General features: G+C 41.6%; 1 protein-coding gene across 1 annotated transcript in view; it reads left to right on the plus strand.

Moving 5' to 3' along the window:
- Window positions 1-13,196, plus strand: part of TMEM170B (transmembrane protein 170B) — a 54,122-nt gene that overhangs the window by 27,020 nt on the left and 13,906 nt on the right. The window contains exon 2 of the mRNA XM_004382965.2: window positions 6,944-7,114. Coding sequence (XP_004383022.1) covers window positions 6,944-7,114 — 171 coding nt within the window. The remainder of the gene's footprint in view (window positions 1-6,943; window positions 7,115-13,196) is intronic.

Here is a 13,196-nt window from a genome sequence, read left to right on the forward strand (position 1 = left end):
AGAGGAGGGTGCTTAAGAGAGATTGACAGTCTGCCCATCTGAGATGAAAAGAGTTAAAGATGGCAGTAAACAGTTCATATGTTTTTATCGGGTCCTCGTGATATCCTGGGTTGTAATTCTTCCAGCTAATCAGGTCCGCTGTACTATAGGGAACATGAACCTGAACCAGGCCCCTATCTGCCGCTGAGGTTTGGTGGAGGGGACATTGGCTGGAGGTTGCCCCTTCCTGTTGGCTCTGTCCTGGCTCCACGGCTCCCTGGGCCATATTTGTCGTTTGATAGGGTGTTCCCCCACCATATGTGGTGGCAACAAGGGAAGATCCCCAGGGCATTTGGACAGCCCTGCTTTCCCGTTTGGCTCTACGCCCCACCCCAGGCTCCGGGAGAGGATGGTCGCTGAGAAGGGGGGAAGGAGTGCATTCCCCGTCCCTTCCCACCAGCCTGCTTTTCCCTCCCCTGCCTGGCGCAGGTCCGGGAGGAGAGCCATATGCAGTGCTGGGGGATGCCGCAGCAGCTGGGCCAGGAGCGAGAAAAGGAGGATAAGGTGCAGGAGGCCATGGCAGCTCCAGGGGGTCAAAAGGGTCATCTGCTGCTAGCACTGGTGGTGGTGTGGTGGGCTTTTTCTTTTCCTTTTGTACACAGATTTTACAGGACTTCTGAGTTCTCTAATCATCATACAATGACATGAAGGCTTCCACATAATGTTTTTCATCCCACTTACCATTTCTTGTGTGATATAAATCTAGCTGAAGGATGGTGTTGTGGTTCAGTGATTTGTTCACAGACCATCTTTCTTGGTCCCCTACACAATACTGGGGCCAAGCAATATTAGATAAGAAAATTAATTTCTTCTTTTTCATAGGATCATAGCCGAATTTATCCCAATTCTTTAAAATACACCCTAAGGGTGAACACTCTGGAATGCTTTTAGTATTACCCATGTTCTTACTCCTACACACTTGCACGAAGACAGACAACGAACACAAGTTCCAGATGCACTCAGAAGGACGTCCGCGCAACCCGGAGGAGCGCCCACCAGAAGGACGTCCACTCAACCAGCAGGCGCGCCCTCCAGAAGGCCATCCCCTCAACCCAGAGGGGCGCCCTCCAGAAGGATGTCCCCTCAACCCAGAGGGGAGCCCTCCAGAAGGACGTCCCCTCAACCCAGAGGGGCGCCCTCCAAATGGCAGTGGTTTAGTCCTCTCCTCCACGGACCACCTTACGGGCCTGCCAGGATTCGAATTCAACAGAAATAGTGCTTACCTGATAATTGCGCATTTCTTCCCTCGCTTTCTGGGGTTGCCGTTGGGTTCAGAGTGCGTCCACCCAGAGTCCAAAGAGGGGCCCAGATGGAACAAGCGGTTCCACTGTCGGTTGCTGAGGTCGTCGTTGGGTCGGGACCAGCGTGCCCCGATCACCAGCGGTGGACTCCTGGCTGGCTCGCCAAAATATGTTACCAGATCTCCAGGTCTCTCTCCGCGCGACACTGAGACAGGAGTCAGGTGAAAGTGAAAGAAGACTTTATTTGGTCGACCAAGCAAAGGAGCACGCTGGGACCTGTATCGCCAAGATGGCTTCTGGCTCGACAGACACAGGAGTTTATATATGAGGAGGAAACAGAGTAGGGGTGGCCTCTTCTTCGGGGATGTTCAGGGGCGTGGTCCGTTAGGATTGGTGGATAGCTTTTGTGCTGATGCCGACGTAACTGGGTCAGTGCAATGGCACTGGGGCGGGGTGGAGGTCGGGAGGGATGGCGGCTTAGCTCCTCTCATCTGCCGTCTACCGGCTGCCCTTCTCATAGTCAACATACAGTAAATTCGGCTTTGCGGACCATTATGGGCTCTTACAACTACTAATCTCTGCCGTTGTAGCCAGAAAGTAATGAAAGGGCGTCATGAGACAAGCCAAGGAAGAAGGGTCAGTCCTCTTCTAGTGAATTGAGGTGATTGTATGCATGGGAAGCTTCAAAGTTTTCGTTGTTTTGTGTTTTGTAAATTTTTGTTACTTGTTTTGTATTTTGTTTGGTACCAGCAAAGGCTCTCTCTGGCTTCTTCCCTTTACTGTTACCCAATTGCTAGACGGTTGGATTAGGTCGGGTGTGGGTGGAAAGGGAAAACTGTGGACCTTCAGGGTGTTCTCTTTAGCTGTACTGCCTCGACAGTGTAAGAAAGAAAAGCTGGGATATTACATACCTGTCTTAGTAACTCCTGCTTCCTCTGTTCCTGTTCTGCTTTTAGGATTCTGTGGTTCTTTTCACCTGAACTAGTCCAGTAGGTTTAATTCATTTGCCAGTAGTGAGTGATGTGTAGACAAACGCCCTTGTCCAGAGTGGATCAAGACCTTCAAAGGCCCTGTTCCCTGATAGATAGATTGACCTGTCAGGTGATTGAAAACCGAAAGTAATTGTAAATGTTCTTAGCAGAGGTCAATTTTTTTCCCCATGAAAATAGGTTTTGTTTGTTTGTTTTTTAAAGAAAGAAGCATAAAAGCAAATTTGAGTTTTAGGTAGTTTGTTCATCATCAGTCTACTTAAGAGATAATCCAGGACTGTCCTTGCCCCTTTGAAAATCCTAAAAATATGGACTGGTTATTAGAGGGCCATTTGAGAGACTGTCTTAATTGTATGATTCTTTGATACCTTGGAGCTTTATAAAACATTAAAATATGCCTTTCCTTATTATTAGCCGAATTTATTATTGAGGTCAATAAGTATATATTCAGTAAGCAAACAACACCGCTTCTTAGAATGTTAAATAATCTCTTGTTCATAGTGTTAAATATAGTCAAGAAATTCTTCACTGTACTTACATTACAAGGGCAACAAAAAAATGTACTTTTGTGGGGGTAGTTCTGATAAGCTTTTAGAAGTAAAGTTGATATACAAGCCCAATTGTTGACTTCTCTTATTGAAGAATATGTATTTCTTACAAAGCCTTTCCTTGTATCAGAGTCAGAGATAAAAATAGTTCCCTTGGTTGAAAATATCACCCCATTATTAATATTAAAAAAAAAAAAACCTCACTGCTGTCCAGCTGATTCCCACTCATGGTGACCCCACATTTCAGAGCAGAACTGCTCTCCATAGGGTTTTCAATGGCTGTACAGATCTTTCTTTTGTGGTGCTGCTGGGTGGATTTGAATTGACAACCTTCTGGTTAGTAGTCAAGCACAAACTGTTTGTGCCATCGGGGCTCCTTATGATATTATCCCCTTATTTAAAAAAAAAAACAAAAACCAAACCTGTTGCAGTCGAGTTGACTCCAACTCATAGCGATCGCATGTGACAGAGTAGAGCTGCCCCATAGGTTTTCCAAGGTTGTAAACCTTTACAGAAGCCAACTGCCACATCTTTCTCCTGTGGAGTGGCTGAGTGGATTCGAACTGCTGACCTTTCAGTTAGCAGCTTAGCACTTAATCACTGTGCCACCAGGGCTCCTTAACCCTCTGTAACACGTTGGTGTTGTCATGATTCTGACTCATAGCGACCCTAGAGGACAGAGTGGAACTGCCCCATAGGGTTTCCAAGGAACGATTGGTGGATTCAACCTGCTGACCTTTTGGTTAGCAGCCATAGCTCTTAACCACTGTGCCATCAGAACTCCTACCCCCTTACAGGCTCACTTTACTAAGTTCACATTGGACAGTTACATCTTTTAAAATACAAATATCTTCTGAGCAAGTTAAGCTTTATTTTTATCTTAAATGCATTTATTATAAATTGAAGCCATTTGTTTGAGAGTGACAGTATGAAAGCAGTTTTCCTGGAAACTGGAAGAGAAAAACTTCTAAAAGGCAGGCATTGTTTGTTTTTCCTTAATCACCAGCATCTACCTTTTTTTGCCTTTGAAAAGTCTGCATTGACTTTAATATACGTTATAAAATATACTAGATGTGTCTGTTTTGAAATGTTTTAAAATTATCTAAGTCCATTTATGTGTTAATTCTTTAGAATTTGGCAGAGTGAAGCTGTTTCTTTTTTAATCTATTATATCCCTCATATGTTTTTTTAATTAACTTTTAACTTTGAGATAATCATAGCTTTACATGCAGTTGTTAAGAAATAATACAGAGGGCTCTTGTGTACCTTTTACTTTGTTTACCATAATGGTAACATCTTACAAAACTATAGGATAATATCATAACCAGGATATTGACAAATGATACAATTTACCAACCTTATTCAGATTTCACCAGTATTACTTGTATTCATTTCTGTGTGTGTGTATGTGTGTGTATTTAGTTGTATGCAGTTTTATCACTTCTGTATGTATCCACCACCATAGTCCATCACCGCGAGGATCCCTCATCAGGTTGCCCTTTTATCATCGCACCTTCCTTCCCTTTTTTAAGAGAGTTTTTTTGTTTTGTTTTTAAATATTTAATCATTTCTGATCTCGACTTAAATATATTTTAAATGTATTACCTTGCTGTAATAGTCGTTGGATAAACACATTTTAATTCATACATTTTTGTTCTTTTTATTTTATGACTAGTTAATTGACTTTTATTTTGCACGTGCTAGAGGTGGCGCAGTGGTTAAGAGCTACAGTTTCTAAACAAAAGGTTGGCAGTTGGAATCCATCAGCTGCTCTTTGGAAACTCTATGGGGCAGTTCTACTCTGTCCTATAGGGTTGCTGTCAGTCGGAATCGACTTGAGGACAACGGGTTTTTAGAGAGTAAATACTGAGTACAGATAGCAGATGAGATTCTTTGCATTATAGAATGTTTGCATAGAAGGGTCATTTTGAAGGTGGCACTTAAACAACTTTTTGGAGTCAACTCTCTCAGGTATAAGTAACATAAACCCTACCTGAATTAGTTTAAATACAAAGAAGAATTTTATTAACAAGGTGTGTTGTAGATAAGGAATTGTCTAAATTCATGAGGGCTAAAAATCACCACAAAGCTGGTTCCTGTCAGGCAGAGGTCAGGAATATCTCTGCCTTCCCAAGTCTCCGTTATTTCTGACACCAGCTGCTACTCCCATGGCACTCTCTACTTCTTTGCAGTGTTTGATAATTCGTTGTAGGCCACGTAGAAATCACAGACCATACTCACAGTTATGTTGTTTATTAGGGGAGGTAACTGGCTACTACCCTGGATCAGGATCAACCTGGAAGTAATATGAACAATTTGGGATCAGCATCAAGAAGCACACAGGCGAGGTCTAGAAGGTTCCCCCAAAGTGGAGAGCACATCCCTCCCTTGTTCAGTGCAGGACAGCTTTCAACCAGGACAACTCTCTCAGTTGCTTTCTGCTGTCAGGTGTCTCTGCCTTAGGCCTTCCCGCCTTTGGCCTCTTCACTGCCACCTGGCCCAGCTCATAGACGGTGTAGCACCTGCTAAGCTCTGTCGGCTGCTGTCTGCTGTCAGATCTCTCTGCTATTAGGCCTCCTCACCATCAGCCTCTCCACTGCTAACTGGCCTAGCTCATAGCCAGTGTAGCAGCTTCAGGACTGCTCTGCTCCCTCATGGCTCTGCTTCTCTGCCAGCCCAGGCCTTAGCTGGCATCTCTAAGCTGCAGCTTTCTCAGCTAACCAGCCCAACTCTTAGCTGGCAGCTTTCTCAGCTGCAGCTTTTTTTACCAGGCCTGGGTCAGGCCTCTGTGTCCCAAAGGACATGCTCCCTTCCTGGCTCCTGTCAACCAGGAGACCTCTGCATTTCAGCCATTAATATATCACAGTCCTCATCAGTTATAAGGCATGAGTTCTCACCAGACCAGAGCTTACCCAATCCTCAGTTACCCATGAGATGTCAGTCAACTCAAGTCTTATACAAAAGTAACCTGTTCTAGAGGTAGAGACTTGCTCCTCCTTTGGGCAAAAGTAACAACCCTCTGGGGTAGAAAGCAACCTGGAAGGTCCCCCAAATTGCTTCTCCAAACAACTAGGGCAAAGGTAACAACTCCTCAGGGCTTAGGGGAAAAATCTCCCAAGCCGTTTTTCCAAATAACCAAGGTAAAAGACCACAAAAAGGAACTCATTACATCACACAAGGAAATTGGGATTTTGTATTGAATCCAAAGATAGTAATACAGCAGAACCTTAGACGTGACTGGAATCAGGGACACAGTCATCTCTTATCTTTGTCTAATGGATCACTTTTTCCTTCTTCCTGTATCATGGTTTTTATCATTTAATGATGAAGTGGCACACAAATCCTGAGCTTTTCAGCTTTAGCTACCTAAAGACTGAGGAGACTCAGTTGCTGCCAACTCCAAAATTCCCAGGGGAAGGGAACCACTGGACTAGCTTGATCAGTTGCCTGCCCTGTTGTACCGCACCACAAGTATGGCCAGGGAGTTGCAGTCAATACAAGGGCAAGGCAGTGTCTCTGGGAATGATGTAGATGGATTGGGAGGCAACGGGGTGTCCAGAAGGAAAGAGAACAATGCTAGAGAAAGAGTGAAAGGTGTGCTCATCAACTGTCTATAGATTAAAGTTTCAATGAACAGTTGATTGAAAATTTCTAGGTGAGGACTACTAAAATGACCAGAGGCAAAGAAAAAAAACAAAAGAACAGACTGATTCTTTTGTGTAAATCATTGAGGTCCAGGAAGAGAATTGTCTGACATTCTTAAAATCATAGAAGATAACGCGTTAACTGATTTCTGAGATGATTTGTATTAGGTATTTTTGCGGGGAGGGCAGTAGTTCGGAGCCCTGGTGGCACAGTGGTTAAGAGCTCAGCTGGTAACCAAAAGGTCGGCAGTTTGAATCCATCTCAGAAGCCCTATGGGGCAGTTCTGCTCTGTCCTGTAGGGTCGCTATGAGTCAGAATCGACCCGACAGCAATGGGTTTGGCTTTTGGGTTACATGTCAGGTACCGTGCTAAGCATTTTTATATTCACTGTCTCATTTAATCTTCCCCACAATATTTGCCGAACTGAATAATCTGAGATGTATTTCAACAGCATTATTAACACTTTCCCTTTTCCTTTCAGAGATGTGGTACTGGATCTTTCTCTGGGCTCTCTTCTCCTCTCTGTTTGTCCATGGTGCTGCAGGAGTGTTGATGTTTGTGATGCTTCAGAGGCATAGGCAGGGACGAGTAATCTCTGTCATTGCCATCAGCATCGGATTTCTGGCTTCTGTAACTGGAGCGATGATTACTAGTAAGTTGATTTTGTCTTGTTTAAGGATACAATTTTGTATGTACGTATGGTTTTGGTAACCTTATCCTTATTGTAAATGTAACATTAGTGTAATCTTTCATGTAGAATATTTTTCAGCATTATACACACTTCACCTCAAAGGTAAAGATTAGTTCATTTATCCCTTGACCATGTGTGATGTTTAAGGTTGTATGTCAACTTGGCTGGGCCATGATTCTCAGTGGTTTAGCAGTTCTGATGTAGTTTGGCGGTTATGTAATGATGTAATCACTTCCATGATGAGATCTGATATAATGTAATCACTTCCATGATGAGATCTGCTATGAGCAGCCAGTCACTTGAAAGGGAGTTTCCTTAGGGTTGTGGCCTACATCCAATATGTATGGACATTCTGGCAAAGCTCGCTGGCATTTGCTGTGCTCTGGATCCTGCAGCTGGCTTGTCATCGTCTGACTTCCAGTTCTTGGGACTTGAGCTAGCAGCTTACCTGCCAGTCGTGGGTTTGTCAGCCCTTGCAGCTATGAGCTTTTATTTGTATGTACGATTTTTATACTTCTACTACGTGAAGACTCGTTATGTAAGGTTTTGTTGGAAATTTTAAAAATCATAAAAATTGGCAAGGGGCAAAGCAATTCAGTGGGAAAATTTGTCTTGTAAAGTGTAATTATAAGTGATTGTAGTTTGTTGTAAAAGTGGTCACTAATAAAGGAGAAAGATAGGCACAAAAATATGACAGTGCTAATTGTTTTAAAAAGTAAAAATATAGCCTTTAGGTCCTGGATGTTATCTTGTCTGTGACTACAGAATAAAATTGCATTTAACTCTATACACAAATTATAATGGCACGCTTCTCCCCTTGCCTAATAGAAATTAACCACTTTAGAGTATCCTCTAGTTATTTGCAAGTTTTCTGCTATTCTGCCTCATGAGCATTTTTACCTCTGAGTCCCACAAGTTCATTCCCTCTGGCCTTCTCCTCTTGACACTACACTTAGGCCCCGTCTCCAGCCTTAGGTTCAAAGGGATAATTCTGCTCGTTTCTGCTTCTAGTTGAACCAGCACTAAGATTCATCCCGTTGAGACTGGAGGGTGCCACAGCTGCTGCTTTCATATGGTCGCGCCCCAACCGGCTGCTTCTCCGTGCTGCTGTTGGTTCTGTCATTGCTGGTGAATGATAAAGGCTTAGATTGCTGTTCACTTCTGGCCTACTTCCATATATCGGGGTCAGCTCACTCCTGCTGCTGGCTCTGTTTTGGGATTTTCCAATAAAGATTTCTTCCTATCCAGTGGGTTCTTAGCTCCAAAGATAAGAGGACACCCTTTACTTCTGCAGTTCAGAGGCCTCCCTTCTTTTCCATCACAGGATCAGCTTTTCCCAGGGCAACTGACCTACCTTGCTTTGAGAGGAAAGCCCTGCTCTCACGCCTCTGGGTATGGTTTTGTCTTATGGTACTAATAAGACAATGACAGAATAGTGGTGAGAATAGTGAGTGGTCTATTGTCTCATCCTTTCTTCATTTCCTATTTGTTCTTTCTGTGTTGTACTTGTTAGGTCTTTGTTGTTGGCTGCTGCTGCTTTAAACCTGTAACTCTGTCCTGTGGTACCTCATCCACTGTGCCAAAGGTAGGGTTTTAAATGAGTACTCGGATTTAGCTGAAGCACAGGATATGTGTAGTGGATAATCAGAGATTCAGCTGGAAAGATAGAAAGGAGCCAGGTTCTAAAGGGTCATGGAAAACCAACCAGAATCCTGCAGGCCATGGAAAGCAGCTGGATTTTGAGCAGGGCTGGCAGAGGGAAAAGCACTTCAATGGGAAAATTTTCCTTGTGACCCTCTGCCATCGAGTCTATTTCAACCTGTAGTAACCCTATGGCAACCCTATAGGACAGAGTAAAACTGCCCCGTAGGGTTTCTAAGGCTATAAATCTTTATGGAAGCAGACTGCCACGTTAGTTCTCCTACAGAGCTGCTGGTGGGTTCGAACCACTGACTTTTTGGTTAATAGCTGAGTGCTTTAACCACTGTACCACCAGGACTCTTTAATTTTTTTAAATTTTTTTTTAAATTACCTAAAGTCTATTCTTTATTCAGATTTCCTTAGTTTTTACCCAGTGTCCTTTGTCTGTTCCAGTATCCCATCCAAGACACAGTACTACATTTGGTCATCATGTCCCCTTAGGCTCCTCTTGGCTGTGAGCAGTTCTGTCCGTTTTTTAAAATGTGTTCTTACCCTACAGTGATACATGTATGTAATTTTAAAGCATTACAGGAAAGCTTATAGTGAAAAGTAGCACTTTCTTACCATATCCCTCCTCCCAGCCTACTCATGCTTGCTAGAAGCAACCACTGTAAGTACTTCTAGCTATTTCTTTTGATATTTATCATCATGTTTCTAAATAGTATATCTATACTAATATTTCTTGGGTTATCAGTTGTAGACATTATATATATGTGTATATACATATATATGTCCTGTTATTGGTGGCCGAGGATTTACTCTTATATAACACACCCTTTTCCCTTCTTCCACTTTTCCTAGTATAAGTTATTATATGTTTTACTTACACCAAATATTATCGTACACATCATTGTGAATGTATGAATAAACACCAGAGAGATAAGTAGTATATTATGATTGTTTTCTTACTTGTACACCTTTTTTTTTTTTTTGGATAAACTATTACGTTCTTATTTCTTCTTTTTTAGTATAACAATTTAAGGCCCTAAATTTTCCTAAGTACTACTTTAGCTGCATTCCACAAGTTTTAATATATAGTATTTTCACTATCCAGTTCTAAAATAGTTTTAATTTACATTGACCCATGAGTTTTTAGAAATGTGTTTTTTAAATTTCCAAATGCATAGGTTTTTCCTAGGTATCTTTTTTCTTATTTCTATCCTAAGTGCCTACTAAAACCAAAAAACCCAAACCCGTTGCTGTCAAGCTGAGTCTGACTCATAGCGACCTTATAGGACAGAGTAGAACTGCCCCATAGGGTTTCCAGGGAGTGGCTGGTGTATTCGAACTGCCGACATTTTGGTTAGCAGCCGAGCTCTTAACCACTGCACCACCAGGACTCCACTAGTCAAAGAAAGTAATCTGTAAGATTCCATTACTTTGACATTTGTTGAAATTTGCTTTTAGGACCCAGTATATAACATGTTCTATGGATGCTTAAAAACAACTTGTATTATTTTTAATTCACCCTTTCACTTGGTTGATATTGTTGTTTTTGTTTTCTTTTTTAATGTAAAACCTATTATTCAGATGTTGGTCTTTCTGAAATGATCGTTATCATGTAAGACTCTGATCTTTTCTCCTGTTTCGTTCCACTATTCTATGATAAATCCTTGGCTTTATATTTTTTACTTTCCTTTGAGTTTTTAGTTTTAGATATAATATTTTTTATTTCTAAAAATCTTTTCTTGTCCTCTGATTTTTTTTTTTTCATTCAATCTAGCTTTCTTTTTGGTGGATATAATACCTTATCTCTGAGAATATCAGTTATTAAAGTTTTTTTTTTTCTCGTAAGTTCTCATCTACTCCAAGCATCATCTCTTTTCCCCTGACACGTTTTTTCCCTCTTATATTTTTGTTGGTATCCCTCTCTTTCATGTTGGAGGTTTTGTGACCCTTGCTTGTTATTCCTTCTTAAGAATGAGACATGAAAATATTTCCTGTCTGCAGTTGGTGTGTGAGTGAGATTTTATGTTCCAGTATCCCCACCATCACTTGACACTATATAGCTGTCTAATTTTAGCCAGTCTAAAGGTGTAAAGTTACATCTTGACGTTAGTTTAATTTGCATTTCTGTATTTGCTACTAACTCTGAGCATCTCTTCCTACGCTTACGCGTTGGAATCAACTTGATGGCATTGGGTATTTTCCTGCATATTGTTTGTTCACATTCTATGCTTATTTTTCTTTTGGTGTTTCTTATGTATTAGAGATATTGGTCTCTTGTTGGTTTTGGACTCTGCAGTAAATTCTCTGTCTTTTATCTTATCAGTTACCTTCATCCATAATTTCATTTATTGAGCAGAAATGCTTAACTTTGATGTGATTAGATTGATGAGTTTTTTGTTTATGGTTTATGATTTAGGGTTTTGTTTAAGGAGTTCTTCCCCACACTAAGGTCAAAAGATGTTTTGATATATTTTCCTCTGTTAACTTTATAGTTTTACCATTTATATTTAGGTCTTTAATTCATCTAGAGCAGGAGTCAGCAAACTTTTTTCTTAATTGGCCGGATAGTAAATATTTTAGTCTTTACAGGCCAGATGGTCTCTGTCGCAACTATTCAGCTCTGCCGTAATAAGGCAGAAACAACATGCATAAATGAATGGACATGGCTTGTTCCAATAAAACTTTATTTGCAAAAACAGGCATCTGGCCTTCAGGCTGTAATTTACCCCCTGGTCTAGAGTCTGCATTTGGTATAAATGATTCCAGGTGATTTTTTTCCCTCTCATATACTGTCACTTTTTACCACACCATCCACTAAAAATCCATCAGATCCTCCTTGATTTGTGCCACCTTTCTAGTGTATTAAGTTCTCAGTGTACACGGATCTGTCGCTGCAGTCTATTTGGATTCGTTGGTCTTTTATCTGTTCTTGCTACAAAAGGATCGTGTTTTTTATCCCTGTGTTTTTTTGTAGTGTGTCTTAATATTTAGTCAGGCCAGATCTCTCTCTTTTCTTTTCTCTTTCAAAGTTGACTTAACTACTTATGGACCTTTGTTCTTTCATATGAATTTTAGAGTATGTCTATTGAGTCTCTCAAAAAGACTATGATTTTGGTTAGCATTCCATTGAATGTAGAGACTAATTTGGGAAGAATTGACACATTAAATTATCCAGTCCAAGAATATGTCATATATCTCTATCTATTCAGATCCTCTTCCATGTCTTTTATTAGAGTTAGACATTTTTTCCCAGTAGAAGGTTTATATATTTTTGGTTATGTTACTTTGTAAACACTGATTGTATTATGATGTTGTACATAGTGTCTTTTTTGGTTACATTGTCTAGTTTTATTGATATAAAGAAATACTGTTAAGTTTCGTAAATGGAGCTTATGAAAGACTAACCAAACAGAAAAACTGGTTCTTTGGAAAGACAATAAGATGAATAGACTGCTGGCAAACTAAGAGGAAAGAGAGTCAAGGCAGGAAAAAAAAAATAGACCCAATAGAGATTCAAAAAATAAAAAGATTTACTTCTGGCAACATGGCACTCTAGGCAGAAGCACCATGCCGTCTCCACAGCAAAGATCCGAAAAACTAAGCCAAACAGAGAAAACAGCAGTCCTGAAACCCTAAACATCAAATGAAGAGATAAAGAACTCAGCCAAGCCCCAAATGGAATAAGAAACTGACAGAGAAGAGAAAGTGAGGAGACGTACATGCAGAGGTCCCCTATCAGCTAGCGTAGCTCAGATCCACCATCTTGGACTCCTATCAGAGACCAGCGAACAGGGGGTACGAGAGAGCAGCTTCACGGAGCTTCCAGCAGGAGACAGAACAACCAGTAAACAGCGATATATGCTTTCCCACCCTCCACCCTTCTTCACCCCCACTTGGCCTCCTCTGCTTCCCGTGGCCACAGTCTCTTGGCCAGGAAGCACCAGGTGCTTGGATTCCACCCGCCCGCACTGGCAGACTCCCTGAGTGCCATTTGTTGGCTGCTGGTGTTGCTTTTTTCTACTTCTTTTGATTTCTTCCTTACCTCTCACCACCTTCCCCTCCTTTCACTCAAATACCTGGCTCCATGCGCCATCTTTGCTTCTTCCTGAGGGGCTGTGGAGCTCCGCTCGAGTGTGGATCTGCTTCCTGGTCCATGCTGCCATGCTGGTGGGATCCTGGGGGATTTTTGTTTGTTTGTTTGTTTTGAATAGTTTCTTTGGTTTCTTTTCCTTTTCTCGAGTTGGGAGCCTGTTCTGGCCGGGCAGTGCTGCATGGCTTGGGACCTACCCCCTCAGCTTGTACAGACTGCAGAGGGATCCCTGAGCGCATTTCTTTTTTGTGGGTTTTTTTTCTGTTTTTTGGGGGGTTTCTCTTGTTCTTTTTTTTTTTTTTT

The sequence above is a fragment of the Trichechus manatus genome, unplaced genomic scaffold (assembly GCF_000243295.1).
Source record: "Trichechus manatus latirostris isolate Lorelei unplaced genomic scaffold, TriManLat1.0 scaffold00103, whole genome shotgun sequence".
NCBI lineage: Eukaryota > Metazoa > Chordata > Mammalia > Sirenia > Trichechidae > Trichechus > Trichechus manatus.